Source organism: Galeopterus variegatus, unplaced genomic scaffold, assembly GCF_000696425.1.
Source record: "Galeopterus variegatus unplaced genomic scaffold, G_variegatus-3.0.2 Scaffold1793, whole genome shotgun sequence".
In the NCBI taxonomy this organism is placed as follows: Eukaryota; Metazoa; Chordata; class Mammalia; order Dermoptera; family Cynocephalidae; genus Galeopterus; species Galeopterus variegatus.
The window spans coordinates 320503-336541 of NW_007727904.1; the positions used below are offsets into that span (position 1 = coordinate 320503).

A 16039-nucleotide genomic window follows, 5' to 3' on the forward strand; every position below is an offset into this window, starting at 1 on the left:
AAAAAAAAAAAAAAAAAAAAAAAAAAAAGAATGAGCTCTTGTGCCATATTTCAGAAAAATTTTCAACAAATTAAAACACGAAACATTTTTTTTAAAGCCACTCAGAAAATTTGCTACCTCTTACACTTTTGGAAATATTGGCAAGGCATGCTTAGCCTGATACTTTGCTAAGCTGATTCCAAATTATTATTATAAAGAAAAAGTCAGCAAGGAGTTTGTAGGGCAATGCTCTACAGTTGCTCGGTTCCTTAGAGATATCTCTGGGGCCCAAGGGAAGGCCCATAATGGCACAGGTGGGTGGTCCTCAGGTATTGTTTCCTTCTATGTATTCTATGTGCAGGGTGTTTACATAAAATACACTTCAAGAAAGGATTTCATTGCAGAAAATATAAGTTAGAAAAGCCTTACTTAGAGGGGATTCGAGTATCAGGCTGACCCAAATGACTTTTAAAGTTAGTTACAAATTTGAACTTTAATGTTGGTGCTCCCATATTGGCCCACGCTTATCTTTATTATAGCATTTAGTTTGGTGTTTGGAAATTCTCTTTTACGCCAGTCTCTTCATCAGGCTATAATTTTCTTGAGGAGAGTGGCTGTGTGTCTGCATCTGCAACATCTAATTCTGTTATATTATGTAGTTATTTATATCAAATAATAGAGTTGGACAGTTCAAATTTTGAGATGTGTTTTTCCTAAACAAGGTAAACAAGTCGCCAAACTTTAAAGTTATCCTGAATTAAACACAATATTTTTTGCATTTAAGGAAAGTCAAAAGGAAGATTATTCCTCTGAATAACATATATTTCAGCATGTAAAGTGAAGTGTAAATTAAGGTTAAAATGATTTTTTAAGCCTAAAGTTCTTTTACCCAATAATAGATTTTTTATCTAATTTTAGATAGTTCCTCTAGTTCGTCTTGTAGTTTTCTACTTATCCCCACTTATTTGTGCCTATTCACACATGACCTTTGCATAACTATTTTGTTCTTCACAGTAAATATGTTCAGGTACATTTTGACCTTCAGTATCTGGCATTATTTTCACAATATATTACCATAAAGGATTTTCATTGATATAGTCTTCTTTTATAGGGTACCCCTGAAAGTGGAGCAAGCAAACAGCGCTCGTGATGCCTTGGCAAAGACTGTGTATAGCCATCTCTTTGATCATGTGGTAAACAGAGTGAATCAGTGTTTTCCTTTTGAAACGTCATCCTATTTTATTGGAGTCCTAGATATTGCTGGTTTTGGTGAGTATAGTTTTTTTTGTGAGTGTATATTTGCTTGATATTTTTTCATATTTAAAATTGTTTTTTGGGGGGGTTAAGAGGGGACAGCTTGCTGGGACAGTGATCAAACCCTGGACCTTAGTGTTTTCAACACCGTGCTCTAGGAGCTGAACAGCTAGCCCCCAAAATTAAAAAAAACAAAAAAACTTTTTTCCCTTGTGGCACAGTGTATTTTCAATTATATGTTCATACCTGTATTTTATCCTATGACTTAAATAGGAAGCTGATGCTTTAAAAAAAAAGGAAAGACTCATGGGGGGTGGCTGGTTTTGATCACACTAATGCTAAAATTGAAACATGTTGATTGAAAACACTATAATTAAAGGTATCTCTATACACTGAAATGAATACAACTAAAAAAGGGTTAAACTCTTGAGTGCTATTAATAAAGATACTACTAAGCTTAATAACTAAAAGATAATAGATAAAGATGATAAAGTCATTTAAACCATTGACTAACATGTAGAGCTGGGTGTAGATTGACCTAACATATAGGCCAACCTCATTGCTATGTGTAAAAATTCATTGCTAGTGTTGTCAGTGAATAGTTATTTCCAGTTAATTTTCCATCAAATCAATAAGATATCAAGATTAGTAATTGAGAAGAGTCGTGGAGCTGTTTGACCAGAAATGAAATGGGTCAGCAGCATCTGAATGCTGCTTTGTTCTGAATGACCATGTTGTAAAAATCTTCAAGTACATCTGGTGGGTTTTGTATTAGGCTTAATCAGTGTGGGAGTTCCTTTTGGCTGTGAAGGGGTGGTGTCTTCTTCCTTTGTGATTTGTTTGCCTTTGCCAAGGTAAGGTATGAGTGTTTACATTTTGGGAAGAACAAAGTTTTGCTTTTGATGTGATTTTAAAATTTATAGTAAATTACTACCTTTCATTCAAAGGTGGAGAAGCACCTATCATTGACTTGACATTTCACAATCTTAGACATTTGTTTTCTGGTCTACACCAGTTTTAGTATAACATGCACATACACAGAATTATAAAATTTTAGAGCTGTGTGCATCTTAGACATCATGTAATACAATTCCTTAATTTTAGAAATGAATTAGTATTCACTCATAGCATTTTTATTTTTATTTTATTTTATTATTATTATTATTATTTTTTGTGACCGGTAAGGGGATTGTAACCCTTGGCTTGGTGTCACTTGCACCGCACTCAGCCAGTGAGCGCAACGGCCATCTCTATATAGGATCCGAACCCGCGGCCTCAGCGTTCCCAGCACCACTGCGCTCCCAGCGCCGCAGTCTCCCGAGTGAGCCACAGGGTTGGCCCCATTCATAGCATTTTTAATAACTGTAATTTTACCAGGTTATGCAGAAAGAAATCTTCTCTATTTTCTACTTTTTTTTTTTTTTTTTTTTTTTTTTGTGACCGGTAAGGGGGATTGCGCCCCTTGGCTTGGTGTCGTCCGCACAGCACTCAGCCAGTGAGCGCACCCGCCATCCCTATATAGGATCCGAACCCGCGGCCTCAGCGTTCCCAGCGCCACTGCGCTCCCAGCGCCGCAGTCTCCCGAGTGAGCCACAGGGTTGGCCCCATTCATAGCATTTTTAATAACTGTAATTTCACCAGGTTATGCAGAAAGAAATCTTCTCTATTTTCTTCTTTTTTTTTTTTTTTTTTTTGTGACCGGTAAGGGGGATTGCGCCCCTTGGCTTGGTGTCGTCCGCACAGCACTCAGCCAGTGAGCGCACCGGCCATCCCTATATAGGATCCGAACCCGCGGCCGGAGCGCCGCTATGCTCCCAGCGCCGCACTCTCCTGAGTGCGCCACAGGGTCGGCCCAGAAAGAAATCTTCTAAAGCACTTGTATTTTGCATCAATTTTGTGCTTTAAGGTAGATTGCTTTAATACTTGTGCTTTAAAAAATTATGTTACAAGTGCTTACATTTTATATCTTTTACTATATAACATATATTTCATCTGACAAATAGCATTTTTGTCAATTGAAGCAGGGATTTTTTTTTACGTATCATATTTAATTTATTATTGTAGGTACACACATTTTCAAGATTATTTAGAAAAATAAGGTTTTTTTCCACTCTCTTATTTCACAAAACAATTTTTTTCCATTTCTTCTTGAGCATCTCTGATCTCAGGAGCTTTATTATCACTGGGAATGGCTTCTGCATCACTCACTTCACTTTCCAAGTCACGTAATTTTCACTCCAATCTGACTTTGGATCCAGCATCATTTGAGGGTTTATATAATGCTGTAGCTGAAATATTTTATTCTAGAAGTCCCAATTCACTTAATCTTAGAACAGATTGTTTTTCCATATCTCCTATAGATTTATATTAACAATCACAACATCCTGATATTTAATGTATGAAGCAGGGTGTTTTTTAATACTTAATTTTAATGCCTAACAAAATTTAAGTCTTGAAATAAGAGTATTTGAGGAGTATAGAACAATTATATGTGTGTATATATATATATATACACACACATATATATATATATATGTATGTATGTATTTTTTTAATCTAATTTTAAATACAGCCATTAAAATAACAATATTTTATTCTAAGATAAATTTGTATGAAGTTGATTTGATGATGACTCAGTTCTGTTTTTATGTTTTCAGAGTACTTTGAACATAACAGTTTTGAACAGTTTTGCATCAACTATTGCAATGAAAAACTTCAACAATTTTTTAACGAAAGGATTCTGAAGGAGGTAATTGCCATTATAATTTAAATTTAAGATCTGCATTAAGCTATTTTACATTTTAGTTGATGGGGTATACATAAGAGAGCCAAGGAAATCAGGGAAGCCCGGCAGAGGCCCCACTGGCTCAGGCACAGCAGAACTGTTAATGGTTCAGCTGAAGCTTTGGGACACCATAAAAACTCTAATAGGTACCTCCTCAGAAGTGAACATCTATCATATCTTACTAGTGACTTTTACTAGATTTGAAGTTTTGCTTGGTTCTTTTTCTGATTCTGTTGTCTCTACTTATGCCACTGCCAGACAACTTTCTATTGTTATTCCTGATCTTGGCATCTCCTGCTTTTCTTTTAAGCCTCTCTGCTTCTGCCCACTCTGCTGTCTGCTCTCTTTCTCTCTGTGTGTAGCAGCAAAGCGACCGTGTCAGGAGAATTGATACAGCCATTGGCCTGGAATGACTCTGGCAGAACTTTCCCTGCCATGCCACCTCGTGGATTGCCAGCTGCCTGTGAATGGCATGCCTTTGGCTGGGCACCATCTGTAGTCCAGTAAGGAACTTCCTGCCACTGCTTATAGTAAATAACTGCGCACGGCAGATGCTCAGAATACCCAGCCTAGGAAAGTTACTTTTTTTTTTTTTTTGTCTTTTTCCGTGTCCGGCAATGGATCGCAACCCTCAGTGTCGCCCCCGTACTGGACCGGGACCAGCAACGGGATCGCAGCCCTCGGTGTTGCTCCCGCGCCTCGCTCAGCCAGTGAGCGGGAACCGGTCTGTATGTGGGATCCGAACCCTCAGCGGGAGCGCCGCCGCGCTTCCCAAGCGGTGCACTATCGCAGTGCGCCACCGGGCCGGCCCGGAAAGTTCCTTTTTAATTCTTTGGAGTGTAGAGTAAGTAGAGGTAGCTTTGGATCAGTTGATTTGTGATTAGGCTTACTGTTGTGTCCCTTGAATTTGAGTTCTCCAGTATGTCCTATCAATCCCTTGACTTTTATTCCTTTGTACTATCTGAGGTGTGTTTTGCTAAATAGAGATAGCAGAGTTAAAGAGACCTGAGGGGGCATCTAGTCCCTTTATTTTACAAATGAAGGAACCAATTCACAGAGCATTTTAGTAACTTCTGCAGGTCTGAGCCCCACCTCCTGGCTGCTGGCCCACAACACTGTACTTTGCTTGTATTAACACTGCTATTTTCTAAGTTCTGTCCTCCAATTTATCTGGGCCAAAAAGTGCAACATTCTCTTTTCTCGTCCCATCCCTTCTATCTTTTCCCACATTTTTATGATGTCTTTGTCTTTATGGGCTTCTCAGCATATTCCAGCTTTTGTAAATTTTGCCTGTATCTAATAGTTAAATTGATTCTTGCATAAACAGACAGATAAAACACATACTTATCAGTAAGATAGTCTCTCTGAAAATGTTTTTTTCAGCCAAATTAGTTCTTTCATTACCATGTGAAGTTTTACATGCATTCCTCTTTCCTTCCACACCAAACCAGCAAGAAGCTTTATTTAGAAATAGAAACTATATAAAAGGAGATGGTATCTTGATTTATATTTTCATTTATAAGAATCCTTTAAAATAAATGTGTATTTCAAATTCAGATTGGATTCAAGTGGACAGTGCCTTCTAGAATGTCAGAAACCTTTTCTAATGTATCTCATGAGAGGAAATATTTAAATATTCAGGAAAAAATGTTAAAACACATTAACTTAAACTCATCGTATAGCTTACCCATCTGTGATAAAATCATTTAAAAAAAAAACTTAAGAAGGTACTAGACTTACATCTAGGGGCTCAACTTTGATTTATATATTATTCTTCCAAATTATATTTATTTTCACCAAATGATGTATACATCATATATATTATATCATTGTATAGGTAATTAGAGCTCATTTGTGGTTAATTACCATTTCCTTGATTTTCGTGCCTGTCTACAAATGTTCAAAATCTGTTCTGTCTTTGGAAAACCATTTAGGGATATACTAGTTGGTATTAACCTTTGTATTCTAATTAATAAATGTTATGATCAGAAACAGCATAAAACATTGACTCCATTTCATATTGCACTGTATTTCCATACCTATGATTATGATTATTTCATTTTTAGGAACAAGAACTCTATCAGAAAGAAGGTTTAGGTGTTAATGAAGTACATTATGTGGATAATCAGGACTGTATAGGTATGTAGTTTTTTTACTTCACTTTTAAGAAATATGGGAAGATATAGTGAATGCATTTCATGTTAATTTTTCTGTGTTCTGTGATTGACTTTAGTTATGGGACTTGACACTGTGTTATTTGAGTTTACTTCTCTAGTATTGCTTAGAAGTTATTTTTCCTACCAAGTCATTGAGTTCAGCTTTGTTGAAAGTTTTTCCAAAATCTCTTCTCTTTATTGTGATGGGTGTTTTCCTACCTAAACAGCTAATGTGTGAATCAGTTAAGAGGGGAACTCAGTTTCAGGCAGCAAAGAGATTTATCATCTCTTATGAGGAAGTTCATTGTTAGGCCATCCTCCAAGTGAGGTTTGCTTTTTTTTTTTAAAATTTTTAAATTTTTTTAAATTTTAAAAATTTTATTAATATTATATTTTTACATTCTAGGATGTTATTGCAGAGCAGGGAGCAGTTGGGAGGGAGCAGGAGAGGGGAAAGCGTAAGGAAATGTGATGGAAGAAAGAGGAAGGAGGGGCGGGATTGAGGCCTATGGCACCCCCCTCATTCCCACACAGGAGACCCAAGGGCTTCCCCCCCCCACACACACACAGCTTGGGAACCCAGGGCCCTTCTTGCTGAGGCTTGGTGGTCGTGGCTGGGCTGGTTGTGCGTGTTCGGGGAGTGTGGCTGAGGCCCTCGGCCCCCACCCTCGTGACTGGTTGTGGGTGTTGGGGGGCATTGCTGAGGCCCCCGCCCTCCCCCCTTTCTGGTTTGGTAGCCCAGGGGACTTCCATTCTTTCTAGGTATTATAGGTGTTCTTTGGTGAAATGAGACCTTTACTAGTTAATATTAAACTTTGTCTCTGGTTGTGGGTACTTTGTTTTTTCTTTCAGTTCTGTGTTGGATTATTTTGCCGTTCCCACCACTCAAACTGTGCTGGAACTAATTGGCTGTCCTTTGCTTACTTCTAAAATGGGGGAACTTCCTGTGGGACCAGTACTTGAGCTCTGTGGTTGAGCTAAATTGCTGCTTTGCTGCTGATTCCCTAGTGAATGCTTTTTGTGCTGCTCAGGTTTTAGTGATTGACTTTATAGGTCCTTTCAGTTCTAGTGAAATCTGGTGCACCTGGGTTGTGTGTGGAAACCCTGGTCTGTGCCTGATTGTGTAGAAACTCTGGTCTGGGCCTGAGTCTTCTCATCAAACTGCACCCCATGCAACTCTATATTCCTGACCGGTCTCCTCCTAGTGGTCCTATGCTGATTGGGGGGCAGATCAGCTGTCCTTGCTGTGCCCCAGTGTTCCCCCGGTGGGCTCATCTCCCCCATTGCCCAAAAATTTCCCATGGGACGGCCGTGCTCTGGTCCCTTGTGATGACTCACTGGCCTCTGAGTGGCACCTTTTTTTTCAGTTGTTGTGGCTCCTCGCTCCTATGTGGGTCCATGGAATGCCTATTAGTGGTCTTGCTGGCCTGGGGCCACCAAGGCCCACTTCTCCCCTGCCACCTTCAAGTAACTTCCTGTGAACGGCACAGCTATGGCTTTTGCCAGCTCCTGCTCTGTGCACTCAGCAGCTCTAGCCTGGAAGTGGCTGGGGTTCAAAACGGTCGGAGTGGTTTTTTCTTTCTTATTGTGGCTTCTCCTGCCTTCATGCACTCCGTAGGTCTCTCCTCCTCTTCCCCTGAGCTCTAGCGGCCCCAGCTTGGCTGTTGTTGCTTTTTTATACTTGTAAATTGGTTGATTTGTGGGAGAGAGTGACTCTGGGGACCATCTGTTCTGCCATCTTGACCGGAAGTCAAATTTGGCTCTGTTTTTCTGCTGTTCTCTTGGTTCTGTTCCCCTCTGTGCATTAGCAACATCCTCTGACTGGTTGCAAGTTGGCTTCAGAAGTTCCACATGTCACATTAAGATAATACTGTGCAGCAGGAGAACAGGGTCTCTGTTTTCCTTATCTATTTTAGCAGTAAAGAAACCTTTCCCTGTACCCCCAAGCTAGTTTTTAGTCTTTCTTTTCTTTCTCACCCCATCTGTAAAATCAACTGTTGTGTAAGCCTTGTTTTGAAAACCCCATTTCACAATCTAGTCAGTAACTCATATGCTAGATTTGGACAGATAGTGTAACAATGATAATATTACTTTTCATTAGTGTAACTTTTCAAAGCACCTTCAGTCATATCTCGTCCCCTTAGAATTCCCTTAACATACTGGGTTTTTCCTTGCCTCTGTGACTTTGTGTGGTTTGACACCTTGGCCGGAACTCCTCCTCTTCCTTTTATCTTTCATCTCACCTCCACCTCTTTCCACATCTATCAGAATACTCTCATTTATAGCTTAGTTCAGTATGCCTCTCCTTTATCACCACTAATTGTCCAAGAAGCATCATTTTCTGACCAGTGCAGTTAGAATCTTGCTTTCTCTTCCTGTGTCCTATAGCTGTGTCCCACTCAACAGTTCTCATGTACTGTATTTAAGTAGTTTATTTTTAGAGTTATATTGGACAGGAAGGAAATTCAAACAGGAATGGAAGGAGCATAAAAATGTGCTATTACTAAAAAGTTTTGCTTGAAAGCATTTAGCAGTATTAAAAACCTATGCATGCAAAGGTTTCTGTACTTTTACTTCATTTTGAATATAGGTGTCATCTGGAAAAAGAGGAATTTCTGGTATCATAGCCTCTTATCCTAGTTTACAAATGGAATGGTTATTATATTAGTTGCTTTCTTTATGGAATTGTTTTTCTAAAACCTATATTAAATATATGATGTTACTTTCTAATAAATGGCCAGATTTGAAATAAAAAGTCATCTGCTTTCTGTAGCCTTTGAGAGAATACTTGTAGAATCATCTGTTATATTGTTTTCTGACCAGTCTTTGAAATTTGTTATCAGTAAATTGTTCATATATCTTTAAAATGTTATGTTTTTACTGTATCATGAGTATTTTGATTTTTTTGAAACAGACTTAATTGAAGGAAAATTAGTGGGAATACTGGATATTTTGGATGAAGAAAATCGCCTTCCCCAGCCAAGTGATCAACACTTTACATCTGCTGTTCACCAGAAGCACAAGGACCATTTCCGACTCACTGTGAGTTTGCCATTCTAAAATTGAGACTCTGTGGTGGGAAGAGAAATTTTTAAAAAGATGCACTTGAAATTTGATATTATTAGATAATTAGAATAAATTTTGTAGGGTTAGAGCAACTGTATTATATCTAGCACAGCATCTTCTATTAATAGGCATTTAATTTCTATGTATTTTTGATAATGATCTGTGTAATCAAAGCCCTTTTCTCTGGATGGAAAGTACACTTCACCTATCTGAGATGTACAAAGAGATTTACCTTCATGTTCTCCTTTCTGATCTAAGTGGCCATCAGGTGCTTTGTTTTGTGTCATGTCACCTTGATTGTGTTCGAGGGGTTAGCACCTGGAGTCACAAGTAACCATCTGTCTGCATATTTGTAAGACTAGCAGTGAAGGTTGTGACTTAGAACTCTGACTGGTGGAAGCAATCCATATTAGATAGTAATCAGCCAATTCATTTTGATCTCTTTCCTAGGGGGTTTTGAATGGAGAATACACTCAGAGAGGGTAATAGAAGCTAAAGCAAATGGAAGGATTAGGTGGAATAAAGGGAAGAACAGACACAGAGAGTGGTAGAACGTAGAGATGCATTTCTAAAAGGGCCCGAAGACCTGATTCCTGAACTGCTGTCAGGTCATAGAGCTGTGCTGGGGTCCTTGCAGCAGTGAGAAATAGATCCATTGTCCAGGAAGCCGGACTGTGTGGCTGTTGAGGTGTTTCCTGGTTCCCCTAATTCTGTGTGTCTTTTCACTCAACCATCATTACCTGAGATAATACAGGCACAACTTATATAATTTATAAGATGAGGTAGCACCTATATTTGTGGTTGAAATTGACATCCAGAAAGAGTCTGACTAGCCCTAAGAAATACGGATGTCATTCTCGGCCACAGGGATAAGTGCTGCCTCATGTTATAGATTAAAAAAACACCAAAGGAAAGAGAAGGAAAGAAGAGAAAAACTGCTTAGAATTGCTTAGTGGAATTAAGGAACAAACAGATATTTGCCTCCCATACTATATATTATTTTGAGATTTTAACATAGTATAACAATCATTGCTTTGATGGACCCAGGAGCTTAAGTGAATGATAACGAGTGGTTTTTTTTTTCCATTCATCACATTAACAAAATCAGGGTCAAATAGGTTAAATGGGTTTACTTGAAAAGCTGATGTAATTGTGTTAACCTCCTCTAGGGACTGGAATCCCACAACTGCCTGCTTCGTTGACTTGGAGTTCTTCTGTATCCTTAAATATTTCTTGTAATGTCGAGCCTGTTTCTATTACCTGAGTGAAGATAGAAATAAAAAACAATATGTATCCTCCACAAAACTTTTACCAAAATTGGAGATATATATCCAGTCCTATTTATCCACTGCTCACTGATCTTTGTTATGACCAGTCTGTGGATGCATGTTTACCTTTATTAAGGATACTCATCACTAGTCAACAAAATTGTGACTAAAGTCTCAGAGGCATGTAACTCAAAGGACAGCAAACTGAAGCATCAGCAATGGGATTTGGCCACTTTTCTCAAAAGAGAACAAGAGCAAGGCTTTAAATCCTAATTTATGAAGCCATCACTTTTGTTTTATTTCTTTGCAAGTAAATATAAGAACCATTTATTGAACACAGCTTGTGCCAGGAACTGTTCAAATACACTTACTTGAATTCTTTCATTTAATCCTATTAGTATCCCCATGCTTCAGATTTGGAGACATACAAGGAGAGATTTGACATGCCCAGCATGGCATGTGAAGAAGTGGTGGGTTTGGGAGTCAGGCTAGGCAGTTTGGCTGCAGAGCCCTCATTCTGACTCATTCTAGTGTGTTGCCTTGCACAGAGAGGAGGAGCTTCTGTATTCTGCAAGCTCTCTGACCTCAGCAAGCCACTAAGCCTCCCAAGTAGTAGTTTTCTCATTTTAAAATGAGATTATCTTTCTTAACCTTAGGTTATTTTGAGGGTCAGATGTGATCTTGGATATGAAAGCATTTTGGAAACTTTAAATATGATACAAATATGAGATATTACAATTAAATGGCACAGCTCAAATAATTTAATTTCCTTGAGATGGATTCAGGTACATTGTGCAAACATGTTAGAAAGTGTGGTTTGAAACAGTAGGAGAGTTCCTGTGCTGTGTTTCTTTTCCTGGCTGCACATGGGAATTACCTGAAATAAATGGTATAGGCTTTGGGAAGTTTAAAAGTTCCTCAGGTGATTCTAGATTCTAATATAGCACCGAGGCTGAGAACCACTGCTTTAGAAATAGGTGGTTAACTTTGTAAAATGCCAATTGTTTTATATGTGCCTCTAAATAGTGTGGGGGGGGGGGTTGTTTGTTTTACATCTATTTTCTTTCCTAAGAGATTATAAGCAAATATTTGCTAGATTTCACTGGTACTTTAAGGCATACTAGATGTTTAAAAAGTGGTATAATTGTAAAAAGTGAAAATTTCCTTTATGATTTTGAGTATCTTACATCTCAAATGTATTCTAAAGGAAAACTATGTAATATGTTTTTGATAATTTAAAAATTCGTGTATCTATTGTTTTTCAGATTCCTAGGAAATCTAAGCTGGCAGTTCATAGGAACATCAGAGATGATGAGGGCTTCATCATCAGGCATTTTGCTGGGGCAGTGTGCTATGAAACAGTGAGTATAACTTTAACAAGCAGAAAACCATTTGATATTGAAACTGAACTGTACAATATGATAGTACATATGTCTCCAGTCATACGTGGCTATTTAAATTTAAATTAAAGAAAGTTAAAAATTCTGTTCCTCAGTACGCTAGCCACACTTAAAGTGCTCAATATCCACATTGACTGTTGGTGACTGTATTGTATGAGACACATATAGAACATTTCTGTCATCACAGAAAGTTCTTTTAGAGCTGTGTTAAGAGATACTATCACAAGATGGACTGAAACATTCCTTTTTGACTTATTTTTCAGACCCAGTTTGTGGAGAAAAATAATGATGCTTTACATATGTCTCTTGAGTCCTTAATATGTGAATCCAGGGATAAGTTTATACGGGAATTATTTGAATCATCCACAAATAACAACAAAGATACTAAACAAAAAGCAGGAAAACTTAGCTTTATCAGCGTGGGAAACAAGTTTAAGGTATTTGTGTTAAATTATTTCAATTTTTTTTTTTTACTGCATTTAACGTAAAATATATTGTTTTATATAAGTGGATAATGTAGATCACTGTCAGACATCCCACAAGTTCAAGAGCAGACCCTGCACTGTTGATATTTGTATGTAAAATATCATAATGTAGGCCTAGTACTTGAACATAAAGAAATGCTTGTCATTTTCTGAATGTGTTCTTTCTCAGTGCTTAACATATCTGATTGCTTTTCCTAGTGTTCTTGCTTCTTGCATACTGTCTGGTTGACCTTCAAACCTTCTCTTTCCCATGTGTTTTCTGTTTCCTTCCTCATTCAGCAGTTTTGTTTGAGCTGGAGTAGTCCAGCTTGGGATGGCTAGAGAGGACTAGTTGAGTTGAGTTTTCAGGAGGCACAGCCAGGGGCTTCAGGTAAATGATCACCGTCATGGACTCTTGTGTGTACAGTGGCTGCCATGTTAAAAAGAGCCCATCTCAAGTGAATGATTCAGTTTGTAATTCGTTTTCAACATGTTTTCTCACAGTGGCATTATACGTGTGCATATTATACTAAAATTTGATTAAAGCTTTTAATAACTTGTGTAAAAGATAAGTGCTCAGGTGTGGCAAACTCTTCAAATTGCTTATTTAACATTGAAGAATATTTCATTTCTTAATTTCAGATCAGGAATTTATTCTTTGAGGTCTATCAAAGAATTGACATAGATGTGTCAGAAATGGAACACTGCCAATTTGTTCTAATTGTTGAATGTTATTTTAGAAGAAATAATTTTAAAACTTTTATATTACAAGTTTAATGAACAAAAAATTATAATACATAGAACAAAGAAATAGAGTGAATTTCTCTCATAACTTTCCACAAAGTATTATTGTTACATTTATAGTAAAATTCTAAGGTTGCCTTTCATTATCTGTACTTTAAATATTAAAAATGATGTAATTAGGAACAGTATTTAAATATCAAAATACTGTGATACTAACTTATAGCATAAGCCTCCTCAAATCCCTTTTATATTGAAGTAGGCTCTTCATAACTAACATGTTTATAAAAACGAGTTTTTTTTCATTTAATATTTTCCTACTGTAATATTATAGTAGCAGTGCTGGTCAATATATACTTGAAATCTGAGACAGTATAAACAAAAACATTCTTAAAATTCTTATTTGGATTAATAATTTTTTATGTTGAGCCTTGAAGTGCCTTATAATTGTTTATATATAATAATAGATATTTTATATTAAACTGCTAAAAGCTATAACTGAATACTAACAAAATAGTTCACATATGTTTTTCTCTGAGATAAAAATGAAATGAAATATAAATAGTGATTCTTAACTTGAAATATAGTAGGATAGCTCATTAAATTAAATCTGAAATACGTAAGGCAATAAGAACAAAACAGCCTATCATTTAAAGTAATACTTAAGTTATTTAACATTACTGGGGACCAAAAATTTTCCAGTGAAAAATGACTTTTTTCAGGTTATTGAAACCTAACCCTTTTACTGTTGGTGTTTTAGGAAAAGTAATCCTTTTAATGGAAATGTTAGTTTGTTATAAACATGAATATTTGTATGCTTTATAATGAAATGAAATGAAGCATAAGTTATGTAAGGTTGTTTACCCTTATGCCCTGTGGTCTTTGACTGCTGCTCTTTGATAATTGACATTCTTCCCTCTTTTCTCAGCAGCTGTTAGTTGATTTTTGCAGCTTCTATTCTTTTGACTTTATCGCCATTTTTTTGGAAAAAACAGTGCTTAGTGTATGGATTAAGGAACATGGACTTTGTGACAGTTGTTTTCTTCCCACATTAGTGGCTCTTATATTTTTCATTTGAGTGCTGGACTAGATTGATTAAGCTTATCAGAACTGTGTCAACCAGATAAGTGGAGAATTACTATATTCTTTTAATCCAATAACAGATTCATTCCATTTTAATAACTTAAACCTATGATACGTGAAGTATACTATAGTATCTTAGATAGGAGAGTGAAATTTGGTGTCAGGCTTGTGTTGGACTTATGGCTTTGCATTTGCTAGCTCCATGATCTGGGCAAGTTATTTATTTCCCTGGGCCTCAGTGCTTCCACTTATAAAATGAGGCCAATAATTTATAAGGGTACTTCAGAAAGTCCGAGGAAAAATGGAATTAAAAGATAATAAGAATCTTTCCACGAACTTTTTTGAAGACCCCTCTTATAGTCAGCCCTCTGAAACTGTGGTTTCCATATCTGTGGGTTCAACCAACCAAGGATCAAAAATATTTGAAAAAAAAGTTGTGTTTGTACTGAACATGAACAGACTTTTTTTTTCTTGTCATTATTCCCTAAACAATACGGTATAACAACTATTTACATAACACTGACATTGTATTAGCTATTATAGGTAATCTAGAAATGATTTAGATAAAGTATATGGGAGGATGTGCTAAGGTTATATGCAAATACTATGCCATTTTACAGTAGGGATTTAAGAATCCTCAGATTTTGATATTCCAGGCAAGTCCTGGAACCAGTCCCCCATGTATACCAAGGGACAACTGTATCTTTAAATAGTATTAAACATGATAATACCCATGAAAAGCTTTGGGCAGTGCCTGACTCATAGAAAGCACTTATAAAGTATACCTATTATTATTAATTAAGTCTATGATGAATACAGTAGGTTAATTTAAGAATTAACATCTTAATTTGTCTTTTGTAAGTACGTATAATAAGCATCTCAGTAGAAAATCCAGATATAAGACTTTTTCATAATTAATTTGGAGAGTAGAAAAGCAAATAAATGTTTTTAATGTACTGAATCAGAGTAAATTATAATCAATATAAAAACAGGGAAGCATTAGTAACTTATAGTGTTCATTGTTAAATTTGTTTTAGAAAATTATTCAAGTTTTTAAAAATAATTGAAATGTGGAATGTTTTGAAATACTAAAGAAGGATTTCTGTAGCTAGGCAGGGCAACTTTCTTTGTGCTAAGTGTTACATAAAACAGTCTTAATATATACCATTACTGTATATTTTAAGCATGTCTTTATGGCGTGTGACACAAGCTATACCTAGTTTGCCACATACTCAAATACTTTACTGTTGGTCTCTTACTGAATGCATCCCCGGTGTTTTCATTTACTTACTTTATTGACTGTACACTTTTTCCTCATTCATCTCACCTGCAAATGTGCGTGCATGTGTTTTAATATTGCTAATTATCAGTCTTTTAATTTTACAAGCTAAGTAAGTAAATTATTGTTTTGAACATTACATAAGCCATTTTGCATGATGCTGTCTGTTTAAAGAGTTTGTGTACCAAGAGGCTGTTAAATTGTAATGTGTTATATGTGGATGTTATTGCATGTTGTTTTATTCTAATATTGGAATGCTAACATTAACTCATGACAGTGTACACTTTGGCTTTTTGAAATAGTAAACCAATTTCCTTTCTTTCACAGACACAGTTAAATTTGCTTCTGGATAAACTTCGAAGTACTGTGAGTACACTTAAAAGGAAAACAGTTTTTTATTATTTTTTTAATGGTCCTCTAAAACTATCATTAGTAATTACTCATGTAAACACAGTAACCCTGGAATAACTAGAAATACACTTTAACCCAAATTCCCTTCATTTAAAAAAATTAGTTTTTAAAAAGGTTATCATTTTGGATAGGTTTGTTCTGAAGAAAGATCAA

General features: G+C 36.5%; 1 protein-coding gene across 1 annotated transcript in view; it reads left to right on the forward strand.

Moving 5' to 3' along the window:
- Positions 1 to 16039, forward strand: part of LOC103595560 (unconventional myosin-VI) — a 116759-nt gene that overhangs the window by 86403 nt on the left and 14317 nt on the right. The window contains exons 13-19 of the mRNA XM_008578982.1: positions 1091 to 1248; positions 3891 to 3982; positions 6085 to 6157; positions 9089 to 9216; positions 11774 to 11869; positions 12172 to 12345; positions 15803 to 15841. Of these exons, the coding sequence (XP_008577204.1) occupies positions 1091 to 1248; positions 3891 to 3982; positions 6085 to 6157; positions 9089 to 9216; positions 11774 to 11869; positions 12172 to 12345; positions 15803 to 15841 (760 nt within the window). The remainder of the gene's footprint in view (positions 1 to 1090; positions 1249 to 3890; positions 3983 to 6084; positions 6158 to 9088; positions 9217 to 11773; positions 11870 to 12171; positions 12346 to 15802; positions 15842 to 16039) is intronic.